Raw genomic sequence first — 18,856 nt, 5'->3', positions numbered from 1 at the left:
AACAGATCATTTTAAAACTTTCTTGCAAGTTTTATCTCTTTGCCAGCATCATATGAATGAAGAAGCAGCTGGCATATAATGAAAGGCTGATTCAGATGTTTGAATTAGTTACATTGTAGCAGGAATATGGACAATAGTGATTTCTGTTTAAGGATTTGAAAGGATATTTAATTATTTTTTTACATTTAATTCATCAGCTGAAACTGACTGAGACTCAGGGTCTCACTGTCACCCAGAACTGTTTCTGAGAGATTTCAAGCCCTGTTGGTTAATAGTGACAAGATAACAGTGACATCACCAGGGATGATAAAATTTGCAGCCCACCTTATAAAGAAAAGGAACTATTCAATGTACAGTCTGTAAGTCTTTTATTTCTTCCTGATTGTGCTCAATGAAAATATGTCCAATACAAAACAAACAAAAAAGGTTTACAGTTTGCTATAAATATCATGGTATAAATACAAAAATAAATTCACACAATTATGTATTATGTACACACACTGAACTGTGAGGAGTTCCTCACTTCAGCTTCAACTCAGACCAATGTGCTTCAAAGAGAAGGTGGAAAAATGCTGTCCACTGAAAGTGTGTGTAAGAACTCCATCATGACAGTAGGAGCCGAACTGAAGACAGGAGCAATGCAGACGGATACATAAAGCAAGGGAGGGAATTTCCTGACTCAGATATCTGGTGGCACATTCTCCACTACAGCACAATAAACAAGAACAGCAGAAATTCACATGCATGCAGTCACTAACAACCCAACACACACACACACACACACACACGCCTGCGCACACACTATAAGATGGAGAGCAGCCATCCTTGCATCAGCTCTTTAGAATCGCTTCACATTTGGCATAAAATTTCGATTCACTTCAAATAAGAATATTGCAATACTAACATTTAATCTAATGCTTTATGAGACAAATATAAATGGACTTCCATTATTAAATACAATGTGGAAAGCTGTTCTTTGCAGAAAATCCTTTCAGGTTATTCCAGATCTGTGATCCTGACATGAACAAACAAGGATGAGGGAGAAATCCTGGTTCCGTCTCTGGACAAAAGGTGAATGTGACGATAACCTAAAAAACACAGAACCAAACCACGGACATTAGGTAGCAGGAGTGGAAACAGCTGTTTGTTTGACATTAAGTTGTTTTAAACATCCATCTTTAGGAAGAATAACTGCGTCTAATAACCCTTCAGGCAGACCGTGCTTTGTCTACTTCATTATTCTCTGTTGGAAATCCTTCTCATGACCAAATATTGGCAAAATTGGTTGGAAAAATAACATTGGAATTTTTCATACAATAACACATTTGATGGTAACCCCTCCTCCTTTTGTTCTTCAATTTAAGAGGAAGGATAGAACAAGGTGATTAAAAAGATCTACCTTTTTGCATACAGCTGAGTGGGAGTGTAAATTGCCCCACAAAGTCGTTTTTGGATGTCTTGTCGTAGTCTTCCACCACAAAGCGGACCAGAGCCAGTTCAGGTGTGTGGATGGTGAAGCGCAGAGTATCATTCCACAGGGGATTGAATCCTGGAAAACAAATCAACTGGTATCTTCTGCAACACATATCACTCAGCTTTTGAGGAACAAATGTCTTATTGCACAAACAGTACCTAATGAAAGTATTCACATCTTTTCTGTTTAGACTTTTTGTTGGATTAAAAGCACAAACTTCAATGATTTTTATGTGTCCAACCAACACAAATTGGAAAGAACTTGATACGAGATTTTCCACTATTATTTTACAAATACAATGTATAATTAGTTCCCTTTACAATGATACCTTGGAGTAAAATCCAACCAATTACCCCCAGTCATCAACTATAGTAAACAGAGTCCATGTGTGTGATGTAATCTGAATGTAAATCCTCCTGCTCTTTAAGGCCTCAGAGGTACAAAGCATGGCTTAATCAAAGTCCAGACCTAACTTCAACGGAGAATCTGTGGCAAGAATTGAAAACTGATGTGAACAGACATTCTCTATACATGAGCCACTTTCATTCCATTTATAACTATGGACTGCTTTGCAATGTTCTATAACATATTAAAAGTAAAACACAAAGTGTGAAAAAGTCCATAGGCTTTGAAGAACTTTACAGGATTTTGGGTTTAGAGTCTAATGAAAATTGTTTGTTTTTATAACTTATTTTCCAATTAGTTTAAATGCAGGATCATTTTTTCTTTCCTTTTTGTTTTTTTTATAACATGTTCTTATGAAACATACAAATGTAAAGAAAATTCTAACAAATACTTAGTTCTGAATTTCTAGCAGTAGGGTCATGTAAATGCTACACATTGGAATATGAACAGTGCAGAGCTCAACATGTCATACCATTGTTTTCAATGTGTCTGGTTTCCTGTTTGGCCTGGTCCATCAGAACTCCATGGATCTCCACTCTGACTAGAGGATCCACTATAGAATCCTCTTTGATGTTGACTTTAGGCAACTGCTGGCCACTTATCACCTTTATGAGATTGCAGTAAAACACATGCAGTCAATGCAGGATTCTGTGCAGCCTAAGAAGCCAACTCCTGAGAACAAAAATCATTGTTTCTTTTAGGTGGATTGTACCTGAATGGTGAGGACAATGGGTTGGTAGTCCTCTCGTTTCTGAGGCAGCTCAGGGTCAAACCTGTCATTTTTGTCTCTCATGAAAGCTGGCTTCAGGACGTAGCCACAGCGGCCATTCTGACTGAACAGGCCATCATTTAAATCCATCCCCTCTCCAGCTGTCTGGAAATTCAGTGCAACTGGGTGGAAAAGTGACAAAATGTATGATGTTACTCATTCTAATTCTCAGTACATTACATAAAGTTGATCCAAACTGACCACAAGGTGGAACGAGGCTGTCATGACCAACATTTTTGAGAAATTCTGATTTGTTCCCCCCAAAATCAGTGAGTTTTGTTGTTTGTAGATTTATTTACAAGATATCTCTTTGGAATGATGAAGTTCCTTAATTAAAAAATTATGTTTCAAAGTACAGCTGGATGATATTGCCCACAATTATTATCAGGATGTAGTTTGTATTTAACACCAGACATAATATTTGTACTACAATGTTAAAAAAATGTGTGCTTCATAACTATAATTATGTTCAACCCTTAAATCTAGCTGTAAACTCAGACTCCAATCCTGAAACACATTTTGCAGCTGTTTTCCACATCATGCAAAAATACACTGCAAACCATGATATGAGACAAATACAAATCCCTCTGATTAATCATTAGACCATGCAAAAGTGAGAAGACCCACAAATGTATTAGCAAAAAACACACAAAAACTGAACAAAAGCAGTTGACAGTATAATAACACACAAACGAGCTAAGCTTTGGAACAATGTTCAGTGACTGGAAGAGCAGCCATGTAAATGCACAATGTTTTTTTAAATTTAAAATTAACTCATAAAAATGTGGACAGGAACCTAAGTGAACTATCCATATCTATCACTATCATATTTCAGAGTGTGATATACTTGTTATATCGCCCAGCACTGTTTCAGAGGGTTGTATTGAGATTACGCATTGAGTTAGTGAAAAATGCTAAATGGGCGTCACTTGAACTAAAATCAGAAAAGCTTCCTAACATGGATCTTAAAGGTTTTGATCCCTGAGACACTAGATTATCATTTTGGTTTTGTCCCACATTTCTTCATCATGTTGAAAGAAATTCAGTTGATTAACATCAAATCCTTACTGGATTGTTGGGCAAGCTTATACAGAGTTCTCAGGCATTTATAGAGAAACAGTCAAGTTGGTGTCAGTCTGAAAGAAATTGGCCGTGATTGCAAGACAGTTTGAAAAGCAAGTCAAAGGTCAGACTGCAAAGTCAGTAGTCAGACTCCTCACCTTGCAGGTAAGGTCTGTGCAGCCAGTTTGAAATCAACATTTTGACTAATAAAAACCAAGTTTGGGAAACAGTGCTCTCTTTTGAGTGTGTTTTCAAGTTTTATGGTGGTTAATACTCTAATGGTTCAATAGGGACTTAAAGGGATCCACTAGTAGTTGTAACAATAGATTTATTTCAGAAATATTTATTTTAGATGTGAAAACAATACAGTAATACTGTAGGCTGTTTAGTTTTTATTAATTTTAATAAAATATTGTCACACCTACGTTGCCATGTAGTTTACATTGCAATGCATTCTGGGTAAATGATGTATGCTTGGTCCAACTGCACTAGCTCCACCCACCCAAAACAGCAATGTCATTAAGCCTTTTCAATTTGAACCAGAGCACACTAAAATCGATGGAAAGGCAGAAATCACAAGAGGCGATGAAGATGAAGAGGACCACACGGAGGAAGAGGAAAAAGTTGGCAGAAGGAGCTGGTGTTTGTGCTGCTGCCGTCACCTTCAGCTTCATAAAAGAAACAATGAATCATAAATGAAACAGTCAACAGCACATACCCTTGATCGGACTGTGATCGGGTAAGTAGTTCTGTAGCTCTACGTCCAGTCCGGTAACAGCTGTTTATGGGTCCAGTTTTCAGTCCAGTGTCGGGTCCCTGGTTTCACAGTCAGTACCGGTGGCAATAGCTTCGTTATCATTTAAAATAGTTCCCAGTGCTGCCTATCTCTGCTGTTTTGCCCAGTGACTTTCCCTTGGTAGCCAGCAACTCGAACAAATAATTCAAAATCTTCTGGAGAAAAATGTTGAGGACATAAATGTCCTTCGGAAGTTGTGTTCGGCTCTCTCCTGTGCTTGTCTTTTTTTTAATGTGAGAAATAATCCAAACTCAGCCTTCTTGCGTTTACTCTGTAGATTCCAGTACAAACCCAACTGCATTATCAACCCATCATGCATTGCACAGGTGAAAAAATGGCGACCTTCATGGGTGAAAAACATAACAAAAGATACAAATTTTAAAAAAAGAATGAGTTTTTTCATGTATCACAAACAGCTATTTTTAGGCCAACATGTTCAACTAATTGTGGATCCCTTTAAGATTCCTTTAAAGGCTAGTTCTTGTGCATACTTCACAAGACCTTGGTACAGAACCCTAGGAATAAAAGTCCTGCAGAAGATATCATCATACAAAATTGCACCCAGTTCAGCCATAAGCAAATACATAGAAGGCAGAGCACATTGTGTGATTTGTCTGATCAGGACCAGTAATCTTTGGGTTGTAGTCACCTATTTGGCACCCAGCATTCCACATTTCCTGGGGATTGAAATTGGAAGAGTCAGTTCGGAAGCCAGTGGGATATACCCTGGTCAGTTGCCGGGCATTATGGCGCACAAACTCTGCTCCTGGAAAGGAAATGATCCAGTGCAATTCACAACAACACAAAAACAAAGCTATTTTGTGCAGACATCAATGCTAAATATGAAAAATGTATGATATTTATGATGGATGGATGGAACTAACCAGCCTCTCGTAGGTGCTTGCGAGCTTTGGACTCTGTGAAAGAGGCCACTTCGTAGAACTTGGAGTGGATGCGGGCATGTTTAAAGCTCCTGAAGTGAACACTCTTGCAGTAGACCACACAGTCTGACAGCTCTTTAGACAAACGCTGCTTTGACTTCTATGGACAGAAACAAATGATAGAAATACAACTGTAACAGTAAATCACAGCTTACTTTTACTTTGATAGCAGAGAGAAAAATACACTGCCTGGCCAAAAAAAAAGTCGCCACCTGGATTTAACTAAGCAAACAGGTACAAGCCTCCTATTGGATAAGTACTGCATAGGTGATTATCTTTCAGCTGGCAACAAGTTATTTAACCCCAGCTGATGCAATGAGTAACTCCTCATTTCTTAAACAACCATGGCAAAAGACACATCCTGTGGTCGTGGAAAAGACGTTAGTCTGTTTAAGAAGGGTCAAATCATTGGCATGCATCAAGCAGAGAAAACATCTAAGGAGATTGCAGAAACTACTAGAATTGGGTTAAGAACTGTCCAACGCGTCCTGTAAAGGTCCAGTTTGTTCAATCTAATGTGAATATTTATGTCACAAAGCCATCCTGTCTGATGTCCCAACTTTGAAGTTTAATCGCTCTCACAGCATGAGGTTTCTCTATTATACCAATGAACTAGCTGTGCATTAACATAACCTGACTGTTATTTCAGTCCAATCACAGGATAGCTTGAACCCTTATGCTGAAAACAAATCCCATGGTGAGTGGAAGTGATATCCCACTGCAATGTGAAGGAGGCGTGTCGGCATGGTTCCTGTCATGGCTGCTCAGATCAAAGGTTCTGCACAGTGAGACTGTCAGAGCACCTCTGTATGCATGCCTGCCTTCCTGGCTGCTTTCACATGAAAGCCAATCTGGGAGGGCATTCCTGCCCTCCACCGGCACTATCACCTTCACCCGTCTATAAGACAGAGACACAGACACCTAAACCATGAACAGAGACACTGAGGAGCTTATGTCACTGTCCAAAGCCTCACCTCTGAGGAATGTGCTAACAAGTCTCAATAGCAGTTCATGTTTTGTTCTGATGCTTTTTACCAAACAGGACTGTGAGTGCTCAGTGGATTTGTGTCCGCTCAAATGCTTTTACCCAAAGCTTAACAAAGCAAGTTGAGTGAGTAAGTTTGGGACTCAAAGAGTCCCAAAGTTTAAACAGTAGAACTCTACTGCAGTTCTTTGCAGTAGAGAACCTAAAGATAAAATAAGAGATTCAAGAACTGAATATTATACTATGTTTTTTAGCACTGTTATTCAAACTTACAAACTTTTAAGAGAAGGTAAGCCTTCTCTTTCAAACCTGTAGTCAAAGTATTGTGTCTTCCTTTCTGCAGGAAAAAACCTTTACCTTACCAGACACCGTCTTAGCTCTAGATGGCGTCTAGATGTTTAAGACATTTAAGTCTGAAAGATTAAGGTGCTTGTTATTTTTGTTGTTATCATAGTTTGGTTAGCTTGTCAGTGGTTCTTTCTTTGGTTATGCTGAATATATTGTCACATGTTATAGGCTGGAGTAAAGCTTGTTCTGCCTCTGTGGGTCACCAGTGTGAAAGTTGATCACATCATGTAACAGCCTGTCTCTGTTTCCTGGCTTTCAAACCTTTTTTATTTTTCATGAAGGGTAGGGAGGGTTTACCCAGTGGCATAATGGTTCATGCTGCTTCCTTGCAAGAAGGAATCCCAGCTTGAGGTCTGTCTTTGAAGAGGTTGCAAGTTCTCTCCGTGCATACCTAGGTTCTTTTTGGGTACTGGGACTTCCTGCCACAGTCTACAAACTTGACTTTTGGGTTAACTTGTTGCTTTATACTGCTTCTAGTTTTAAGTCTGTGTATATGGATGGGTGTCTGACCTGCCTGTCACCCCCCGCAAACTCTACCCCCACTTATTTGTAGCACAGAGATAATGACTTATCAATTGTTCACTCACCTTCTTTACATGGATGCTGAGTAGGTTGTTGTTTTTTGGGGGGGTTTCCCACAGGTCCAATGTGGAAATAATATTTATAATTAAATGCAACAATAGAACTTGGTTTAATCTAATTTAATTTCTGCTTTTAGGAATTTAACTTTTTAATTTCTTTATTCATGCACCAACTCAAACATTTTTTTTCATTTTATGAGTTTCCAAAGATTTTAGTGTATTTTATTTGTCATATGTGAATTTGATAGACCTGGACTTTAACTAGTCCATTTTAACATATAACTGTGCTTGGATCAGAACCATTCCATTGTAGCTCTGGTTGTATGTTTAGAGTCATTGTCCTGAAAGGTAAATCTCCACCCAAGTCTCAGGTTTTTTGCAGATTGTAGCAGGTTTTCATCAAAGATTCTCCTGGATTTAGCTCCATCAATTCTCACAAGTTTTTGTGTTCCTTCAGAAGAACTTTAACATGATGCTACTGGGCTAAATATAAATGAATGCCAGACTTTTTACATTTTCATTTGTGTAAATTGTTGTGAAAAAATGTGAATTAGTTATAGTTCACAAAGTTCAATAAAACTTCAATTTTATTGAAGTTTATTAAACTTCAATAAAATCCACTGAGGCTTATTATTGTTACAAGAATTTAAATTTGAAACAAGATGTGGGAAATTCCAATTGCTACAAAGAGGTTGACAAGAAACTCCATGGGCTTTAAAAATAAATTTTCTATAAAAGCACAATTTCTATAAACACTAAATTTATAGAAAACGTTAAAATAGTCCAGGAAATATAATGGGCCAGACAGCAATCAATTATTTTGATGTCAAAACAGGGTGAATGTATTGGGGATTACCTTCATTTATTAAATGTTTAATTCATTCATCACATACCACTTCCTGATTAAAAGCTCAACAGAGGCTTAAAATCTAATAAAACAGATGGTTCTGAGAGTAGATGAGCCAGGATTATCAGACTGTGAAAAGACAGTTTGGGTCTAAGACACAGAAACTGAACATGTGAGCAAACCCACCTTTACTCTGCGCCGGATACTCTCACGATGAAGAATTTCTTCATCTATTTCTGCTACTTCATCTTCATCACTGACCTCTCCTGTCAGCGAGTCTTCGACAGTCCCATTGAGTGTTTCCTCTAAACCACCAATTTTTTTTGCTTTCAGAAGAATCTTCCCTTTAAGTTCCTGAAAAAGATACAATCCTGAGACATGGACTCTGGTGCTATTTGTAAGCAGTGTCTGCAATAATTCTTGTTGAATTTAGAGGAAAATGCTATTATCGAAGGAGATTAAATTGTTAGGGGATCAATTTTAAATATAGACAAGATCACCTGGGAAAACTCACCAATTTCATGATAAAGCTAAGAATTACTGCTTGCTGTAACAATCACTCTGATATGTGACTACAGAAGTATGTTTATAAGCTCCTGGTAAACCTTTGACAAAAAACCTGATACAACTTCTGTGATAAAGCTATCCTGAAACATTATTCCCAAGAACTGATTTCAGTGAATTATGGAGTCTATGAATATCAGTGGCCTATGATTTGGGACATAACTGACCATCTTCCTGTCATTGCATAATATGATGACAACTGTAATTACCATAAAACATCTCAAAAATCCATATGTAAACATGTACTATTAAGCTACTTTACCATGACTTAACAGAACAGGACTAGAATACTGTTTATAGTATGTAGAAAATTTTTGGATTGTGGATTTGATATATTTTTAGATATTTTTAAATTGGCATACAATAAAAAAATAAACCTTCAATCCATCAAATTAGTGAAAATAGCAAAAAAAACAACACAGATATAAAATGTCCATGATTAACAAAGAAATTAGAATGTTTGATAGGAAAAAATACTTGACATTGAAAATTTCTTATATCAAGGACTGATGCATCTGACTATAGGTATAAAATATACTGCTCAAAAAAATAAAGGGAACACTTTAAGTGTTAAACACCTGTTTAAGTGTTCCCTTTATTTTTTTGAGCAGTGTATATCAAATCACCTGACATAATAACTCGTAGGAAATTATGCTATACCACTTTGTTGAATAATAATAAAATTAACACTAAAAGGGTCTGGGGAATACTAAATACTGTTATTAAATGTAATATAAGAATATTTCATATCCAGACTCCTTCAGTGACAACAACGGTGATAATTATAACAATAAATGAAGTTGTAAATAGTTTCAACAAAACTTTATATATGTTGGGCCAGATTTGGCAGATGAAATCCCTGAGTGTATGGGCAAAAACCTGAACAGTTTGTCCATAGAAATAAATTCAAAGACAATGTTTCTCTCTGGAGTAACTGAGATAGAATGAATAGATATTGTTAATAACTGTAAAAAAAAAAACATTTACTGATTCTTATGATATAGATACAACATTAATAAAATACATAATAGCTCATAAATACATAATATCTCATAAACCTTAATGTATACATGCAATGTATATGAAAATTCCAAAAGCAATACCTCTAGATTAGAAACAAACATTTTCACAAAGTACAAACCTGTCTCTCTGACTTTTAGTTGGATTCAAATGTATTTAATAAGGAGACAGCAGTGGGAAGACAGCAGGTATTTCCTTGAGTGGTCCACAGGGATCTGTATTGGGTCCATATTTGTTATATATATATATATCAATGATGTATTTGATGTACTGTATCTAAATCATTAGGAATAATTAATATTTTAGGATGACACCACCATATTCTACACAAGTGATGGTTATAGTGATTTTAATGTATAATATAAATAATGAACAATTTAAGCTAAAGTCATGGATAGATATTGACAAATTATCTCTAAATTTAGATATAACTTAAATATTTGTTTTTTTCTGTATTTAGTTCTCTTTTCTTATCAAGTTTAAAGAAATTACATTATATTGTGTTGTATTTGATTTCTTACTGACTTGGAATGAACAATAAACTAAGGAAACAAACAAAACAAAACAAGCGAACCAACCCGCTTTAGCAAAAACCTGGGTTAGCTGCATATATCCTATGCTCTCAGATAGGCAAGTTAAAATTCTGATTACACAGGAAGTAGAATAGATTACACTATTTCTGTTTGAACTAGACTACACCAACACACTATCCATGCACCATCTTGCAGCTACACATTTTAATGCCCAGCCATGGAACATCTACACTGCCTAAAATTTCCCTAAACAACAGTGGCAGATCGCTCACCTCAGGAGATGGAAGCCCTACTGGGGCCCTGCCATCCAACATGCCTCTAAGCAACTTGTCCCCAAGAATGTGCTTGAGGTGTTGGGCCATGACTCTCTGCTGGTCAACACTGCAGTGGTTCTCGATTGACAGAATAACTGGATATTCTGATATCTGGAGAAGGGAAAAGACGGGGAAGCATAGAGTGTAAAAGAAGGAGAGCAAACCCATAAATGGAAACTATAGACCTTTCCCAAGCTAAATTTCCAAGCTGCTCCTTTCCACTAACTAGCAGCTAGCACAGCTAGTTCTGTGTTAGCAACTTCTTAACAGAAACTAGCTCTAAATTCAGTTTAAACACTCATTGTCGGAAAAAACACTCATTGTAGCGTTATCATTTTAAGCGTTACAGTTTGATCCATCAGTAAATGCGAAGTCAAGGTGGCATAAAGGAAGAACCATGTGACCAAAACAGGATATCCATGCACACTTATTCACTCAGCACACTAAGATACACAGAAACTAAGCCCTCAAAAGAAATGTTCCTACTCTTTTTCTGTGAAATATTTACCCCGAAAAAATGCAAAGACAATCTTTCATTCACACTCAAACAGAATACGACGTAATAATGTCAGGGTGAGCTAAGTACTATTATTGCTTGAAAAACTGAGCCTGAGTCGTGAGCCGTATGCAACAAAATTTCATTCTGTATACACCCTGTGCATGCAAAATGACAATAAAGTCAGTCTAAGTCTAAGTCTAAGTCTAAAAACAGCATGTTCTCAAAACTGTGACCTCCACTCATGAACTATGCACAACATTGTCTTGTTTACTGTAAGGCCTGAACATTGAAACACAAGCGGTTACATAGCCAGCATGTTCTGCTGGATTGAAATACTGTTTGTCATGAACGTAATTCTGCTAGCTTTTTTTTCTGGCCACTGCTTTCACTTTATCTGTTGTGTATCATTGCACAACCTTACCGTCTCTTTTCCGTCAAAGGGAAAAAAACAGCTTATTCTGCTTTTACGTCAGTTAGTGTTGTTTATTAGTTTGGATGATTGCAGATAGACATATTATCAATTTAACAATTTATTAGTTTAAGGCGACTGTATAATGTGTTTTAAAGCCATATACTGCCATTTCATAGCACAACATAGTCAACAAATTGTCCATTTCAACAGAAGGTTGAAATGGACAATCTTCAGTTTATGAAAATAATGCTCCATAAATCAAATATAACTTAAAAGAAATTTGACTTCATACTTTAACGCCTTGAACATGATACTCACCCAACAAACAGGGGACTCAGTAGTGTGTTGGTATACCATACACAACCCAACAACCTGGAACCTCATACTCATGCTGGTCGCCATGTTGGTCACCCACTTCTGTGTGATGACCAACCATTCCTCAACCAGCATTTGTTGGAAGTCAGTCAATGTGATTGCGTTTGTCACTTTGGCACACCCTAACTGAATTCATAAGTGTTGAATGGCCTTTTCTCCTAGATTCTGGAGGTAATTTGTGATAAACCCCATTTAGTGGGGGTGAAAATTAACACAATGACTAATAGTTTGGTCCCAGACTATGAAGATATGAGATTACTGGTTACAAAGGTAAAGGTAAAGGTAATTTTATTTAAATTTCACATTTTCAGCAACAAGGCAATACAAAGTGCTTACAAAAGTGTTTACAAAATCTAATTTCAATATCTATCTGGAATGAGGTTGCCCAGATATGTTGACAACCTTATTTTTCTAGTAAGAGTGGTTCCACCCTACACCATCACAAAGCTTAAACCAAAAACTGCAAACCTTTTTACATTTGCTGCTTCATCAGAGTTATTGGAAGGCAATGCTGGAACACTATTCACTTAGAGATGCATATCTTCACACATCATAGGAAAGTAAGACAGATACAATACATACTGGTGGGAAAGGGTTATAAATTGGAGCTATGAGTTTGACATAGTATTAAATCTTTAACCTACCTACATGGAAGCATATTTTTGCACAACATAATTTCAGTCAGCCAAATATTTGCATCAACATGACATGACATATATGACAGATATCATTACCTTGAAAGCATATTTTCCCACTGCATTGACCACATCCTTGAAGAGGATCTTAGAGGTGAATGTATGTCCATGATAGACAATGGGCTCTCCATTGGCACCATCCCAACAGTCTACTTCCACACACCTGCAGCCGCGATTAAGAGCCCTAAACAATGACAACAGATCCACCTTTTAACCACTTGGTCATGTTAATCAGAAAAAAAGCTCTTCTGCAGAGCTTATCTCTTCTGTTAATCCGAATATCAGAGTAATGAAACAGAATTAATCAACTTAGAGCATTTAGACATCAAAGCTTTCATAAAAAAGGTGGACAATTAAGGTTAAGGGAAAGGTCACTGTGACTCTAATTTTATGATAAATCTCATCACATTTTAATATCACAGCATCTTGTTACACTTCATGTGATACAAATGTACAATTAAAAAAAGATTTCTTCAGCCTTTCCACCTTTCAACACTACATTTTGAGACTTTTGAGAGCTACCTGATGTATCCTTCCACACTGCTTTGTCCTCTGAGCTGGTCCTCCATCAGATATGTGTTGTGGGAGGAGGAGATGAAGTAATGACACAGCGGCTGAGTCATGTCTTGAAAAATGCCCCTGCACTTTGGACTGAAGATAGAGCCTTCAGCAGAACCGAGGTACATCAAGAAGCCATCAAATGTCATAGCCTTCAGTTGTTTTGCTGGAATGCAACAAGAATTAATCAGCTCTGTGTTTGTAAGGCAAAGGCAACATGTATTCCTTAGTGTGTACCTGTATCTGAGGGCTCATAGTATTTAATTAGCTCTTGAGCATGGTGTTGGATATCAACATCCTCCAGCTGCTCCTTTCTCAGGAAGTCCTCTATGTCACTCTGGGATAACTTCTGACCATCAGATGAGTACTCCTGGAAAATGTTCAAAATATCTTCTCTCTGGGTTAACATCTTGTAGAACAAGACAAACTCATCCCCTTCGAGGGCACCAGTCTGTGATTTATCTGCCATCTGATGAAAAGAAAATAATGATCAGGGTGTGACTGTCAAAAACACAGTCATTGCAGACCCACACCCTGGGTCTTTATCAAAAGGCTCACTGTGAACAGACGGTGAGCATGGTGTTCATTCATATCCACATTCATCATCCTCAGGAGATCTCGCACTTCCTTGAAGTTCATCCTGCCATCGTTGTTCTTGTCAGCCTTTTGGAACCAGTCACCTATCCATCTGAGAATCGTGCTTAAAGAAGCAACAGTCACTGTGTTCTTGTCCAGTTAGTTGGGGAAATTGTATACCAAGCATCACTCTTGGAAATTATTATAAATTTATAAGGAAAACTGTTCCTCCATGGGAACATTTGTGAGGTTTGTGAAAACTTTTTGGAGACAAAAGTCTAGATCTCACAATCTTCCTTAATTGAGTCCAAATGTGTTCTGTTTAGCTGAGGTCAAGTTCCTCCATAACAACCCCAACATCAATTTCTTTTGGAGTTCATCGGTGCACACTTGAATTTGGAACAGGGAGAAACCATCCCTAAAACAGTTCCCACATAGTCAAGAGCATAGTACTGTCCAACATTCCTCATTATGCTTTAGCATATTTGGATTTCTTGTTACTGGAAACAAGGCACTGACGCCAACCCCTGGAAATCAACCAAATACCCTTCCACCAAAATCATTCTACCAATTTCTTGACAAACACAGATTCGTTTATCAGAATGCCTTTTTCCAACTCTGGGATTTCACATGACCAAATCCTTCAACTTCGAAATTGCTGTATTTTGTCATTGCGTCCTTTTTGCTGAGACCAGTAGTTGGCCCTGTGATTTTTAGAAGCAACATTTAATTACTGAATTTACTGCACAACTTGTCATGCTTGAATTTACTTAACTCTTGAGAGCAATCCATTCTTTCAAATATTTTTGAAAGAAGTCTTCAAGCCAGGGTGCTGGATTTCACTTCCTGTGACCACGGAAGTGATTTGAACTCATGAACTGAATGAGTTGCTGACCCTGCACTTTTGGCAATGTACAGTGAGGCAAAATGCAGAAACTCTTTATAAGCAAACTCCAAATAAGATATAGATAGATAAATAGGATACTGGTCTAGTTTTTCCCTCTCTCCCATGTTTTCCAGGTTTTCAATCAGCTTCCTCATGCCTTTGATCCAGGACTGGGCCTCCTCGGCTGACTCGGCCACCAGGTCCAAGTTTCCTCTGCGACCATGGAACACCACCGTGAAGCATCGGTTAGCAGGGAACTCGTCTGCGATGCTGAGAAGTACTTCACTTTGATGGCCCTCTCGCACTACCTCCACATCCCTCATAGAAACTGCACACAAAGCACTGTGTAAGCATCACGTGGATAGACCACAGACCTAATATACAGACAAAGATCTGAATGTAACATAAAAGCACAAATTGGCTTTTTCTTGATCCAAAATCATGAGCTATGACCAGACTAAAGCAAGATAACTATTGCCTTTTTTGCAACCATCTGCAATATTGTTAAACTGTCAACTCTTACAGGTAGAGTGAGCTTTGCCAGCTTTCTTGGATTTGTACCAGATGGTCATGCAGTCATCCTGGAGCTTGAAATATCGTTGTTTTTTCCAAGTACGAGACTTAATTTTTCTCATAACTGTCCCCACCAGCATGGACTGCAGGTTTTCATCCCCCTGAATACCTGAGAAGAAAAGAAAAGCAGAGATGCTAAGCTGACAGTCCTCCTGGGAATATTCACATACAGAGGAATGCTTAGTAAGTGAAGTCAATAAAATGCATTATTGTTAAACATAATTTCTTAGAATCATGTGAGGACTAGAAGTTTGACTTGACTTACGGAGCCCACTCTCTGTGGAAGCCATCTCCTCCTGTCTTATAGAGCCATCTAAGTAGAAGAACACAACAGGCAGTAACAGACCTGATAGAGTACAAAAATGAAGCTCATAAAACATTCTACAGGGTTTTTTAGTAGATTACAAATACATATACATATTAACTGTTGGTGATGGTGACTGTGGTTGGAGTTTGTCAGTTCAATCCCCGCTCCCTCTGCCATTGTGTTCTTGGGCAAGACACTTCACACACCTTCCCTGCTGGTGGTGGTCAAAAAGCCTGCTGGTACCAGTCAGTGCATGGCAGCTTTGTCTCTGTTAGTGTGTGCCACCATTGTTCTAGACATTTGGTTGTGTTGACAATCTGTGTTGTTATGTGCAGCATTTTTCTGATGGTACTTTTGCATAAAAGCCAGTTACATAGGGAAGCAGGTCTAACTACTTTAATGCAAACTATTTTGTAATGTCTGTGGTCTAACAGAGGAGAATTTGTTGCAGCAATTGCTTCTGGGTTTCATCCCAGTGGAACGTGACCTGAACGCCTCACCATGCAGGCGTCATAACCAGATGCCCTAGCTACATCAACTGACTATTTTTACTTTATTTTAAATAATTTTTCAAATAATTCATTATTTTATTAATGCATTAGTTCACCTTTTGCATTAGGTAAACTAATGCAAAAGGTGCATTAGTTCACCTTTTGTAACTAATGCAATTAATACCTTTTATGCTCTATAAAACAGAGGCAAACTGGGTTTGCTGTTCCACCACTGTTCATCTTTAGTTGCAGTGTGAATATTCAGCCTGTGCCTCTTTGGAGGACGGTTAAAGCTGATGTGGATACTGCTTTGCTTCTCCATTGTGTTTCACTGCATTCACTTTTTGAAAAGCTGCCTAAGCCGACTAATCTTCTCAAATCCCTGTCACCTTCACTCTTGATCTCAACACTGAGCCAGAGCAGCACCGGGTCATCTCTGCAAGTTGAATCATCTACAGAATTGCAACAGAACATTTGCTTGTTTCCCACACTGAGTTTCATGCAGAAGTCTAGATCCTACTATCTAGATCCGAAGCGTAAAATGATGATACAACATTCCACTGCAACAATGAACCGAATAATCGTTTGGGTGCATGGCTTTGCATTTCTTTGACTTTTACTCTAATCTATACATGCTCCAATAGCTAAACTATTTAGCTACAGGAGCTAAATACTTCTCATATAGTATTAAACATTTTGAATATTATGCTTAAAGGCTGCACTTGTACAAATAAACCAACTAATTAAATTTAAATATACCCCTTTTGCTGAAAAGTTACAAAAAATGTTACAAAAAAATTCTAAAAAATGTTCTTGCCAAGTTTTCTGGCATTTAGCAAATAGAAATAATTTTGGTAATTCTAACTAAGCTAGAACAAGAAACGTTTGGTCTGATTTAATAACTAACAGTAAGAAAAAATGTGTTTGTCTTTTTACTCGACGCACGTAAATATCTGGTTTCAATTGTACATATAAATCAAGCACTTAATTATACTCACCTGGTACTTTTGGCTAAAAAAGTTTGATGTTACCCAGCCAGCAAACCTAGGTGGGCCCCATATGGGATAGGTGAGGGCAAACAATATGCCAACAATGGCCCAGATAGAAAATCTCTCTGGACAAACCCATGTAGGGCCACCATGGAAACCACGGACAAAACCTTCTGGGACCCATATTGTTTGCTTTCATTTATCCCATATGGGGCCCACCTAAGCATCCTGGCTCAGTATCTGTTCAAAACATTAAAAACTTAACTTGAATTTTGTTTTTAAAATGAAATCAGAGGTCTACACATAAATGCTGAAAACTGAAACTTGTTCACAGTTTAGCCAGTCTATGTACAAAAGTAGAAAACCCAGCATATGATAAGAATTAAAAATTTAAACAGAAATGTTTAGAAACTAAATGTGTGTCTGACCTGTTGGATGACCATTCCTAAATTCTAGTAGCTGATCCTGTAGTTCTGCTGCTGTCACATTGCACTGTGTGCAGCAACATGGGAGAGCAGAGTCACCCCTCCTACCCCCTCCCCTTCTCTCTCCCTCTCATTTTTTTTCTCTCTCTCTCTCTCTCTGGCATCTGCAACAAAGCAGAGGTTCAGTGTTCAGTCGGCTGTTTGATAAGTTGTCTAACTGTTGCCTTAGTGCAAATTGTCTGGAAATGTGTTTGGATTTACCAAATCATGATACACATCATATTTCTGGTGCAGAGGAAGTCCAAGTTTGTTGTTATGGAAAATGACTGAAATTAATTATGTGGCGTTTTAAAGGTTTCATCACAATCTGCTGCTCCTGTCATTCTACATGATCAGTGTTAGAGGACCACACAACCCCTTATTCAGGAGTAGTGGAACCCCAGCACACAGTGATCCACCATGTTTTCTGTCACATCTCAGGTTACTAAGATCTGCTCATCAAATTTTGATCAGCACAGTTTTCAGGACTGGAAGGACGGCACCACAAGAACATAAGTTCCTGCTCACAGCATCCGCATTCCCTGTGGAGTCAAGACATACATGATTCACACACACAGACGCAGGTTCTTTTCATTGGACTGAATTCTCCTTTCTCGCTTCGGCCATGCTCCGTGCTTAGGTTGAGACTCATCAATAATCCACAGCTTCAGCTCAGTTTCACACCTCAGATTACACACACTGAGCCAAGACAAAAGTGGACAGATCCCCTTCATGATAATCTTAAATGGACCAAGCGTCACCTTCAATTTAGATCAAAAGGCATAATTTACCCAATATACACATTTAGTTTGCTTAATTTGTTTAAAATTTAACTTTCCGGAAGGCTATAAAATAAAGAATAGCTTTATTATCAGATAATAATATACTCTTTGCCAAAATAAGCCAGACTAAGGAGCAGTGAAGAAGTAAGTAATCACTGGGTCTACACGCACACACACACACGAGCATCCCCCCCACACATACCCACACATACACAAGGCTGGTTTAGAAACATTTTGTTAAAGCTGTGATAGGTTAAAATGTCTTCTCCAAACTGTATGTTCAACTAATCCAAAGACGAGAAGGAGCCAGACGTATTATTCAGTTGTACTCTGGTGAATAAAATAGGACGAATGAATCATACATAATAGTTATGATTTACAACAATGTTGGAGCTAAAAAAAATAGACCTCTTCTCTAATGAAAGTCTTCTTCTCCTTCTGCCTGTACTTCTGAAGCATCATGGGATATATAGTCCCTTCTGCTAAAGGTAAACAAAATAGTGCTGTTTGTAAAGTAACACAGTAAAAAATTAACAGAAATATTTAGGTTAATTTAGCCTATCATAGAGAAATAAATGTGTTCATTTTTCAAAATCATAATTTCATCATG

General features: G+C 37.8%; 1 protein-coding gene across 2 annotated transcripts; it reads right to left on the bottom strand.

Annotated features, from left to right (window-relative positions):
* Positions 1–351: 351 nt before the first annotated feature.
* Positions 352–17,512, bottom strand: plcd4a (phospholipase C, delta 4a). Of its 2 annotated transcripts, XM_032556516.1 has the most exons (15): positions 17,429–17,512; positions 15,479–15,526; positions 15,164–15,322; positions 14,740–14,968; positions 13,737–13,866; positions 13,416–13,647; positions 13,143–13,344; positions 12,660–12,804; positions 10,598–10,750; positions 8,395–8,562; positions 5,391–5,547; positions 2,592–2,770; positions 2,352–2,484; positions 1,400–1,549; positions 352–1,088 (listed from the first exon to the last, which is right to left on the bottom strand). In XM_032556516.1, the coding sequence occupies exons 2-15, from the start codon at positions 15,501–15,503 to the stop codon at positions 997–999; spliced, it is 2,154 nt and encodes a 717-aa protein (XP_032412407.1). In that variant the 5' UTR covers positions 15,504–15,526; positions 17,429–17,512; the 3' UTR covers positions 352–996. The 2 variants fall into 2 exon arrangements, with proteins under 2 accessions (XP_032412407.1, XP_032412408.1); XM_032556517.1 differs by lacking the exons at positions 14,740–14,968; positions 15,164–15,322; positions 15,479–15,526; positions 17,429–17,512 and adding an exon at positions 5,156–5,272 and having other exon boundaries at positions 13,737–14,706.
* Positions 17,513–18,856: the final 1,344 nt, after the last annotated feature.

The sequence above is a fragment of the Xiphophorus hellerii genome, chromosome 24 (genome assembly GCF_003331165.1).
Source record: "Xiphophorus hellerii strain 12219 chromosome 24, Xiphophorus_hellerii-4.1, whole genome shotgun sequence".
NCBI lineage: Eukaryota > Metazoa > Chordata > Actinopteri > Cyprinodontiformes > Poeciliidae > Xiphophorus > Xiphophorus hellerii.
The sequence above is the reverse complement of the archived record's forward strand: the minus strand, read 5'-3'. Positions and strand labels throughout refer to the sequence as shown.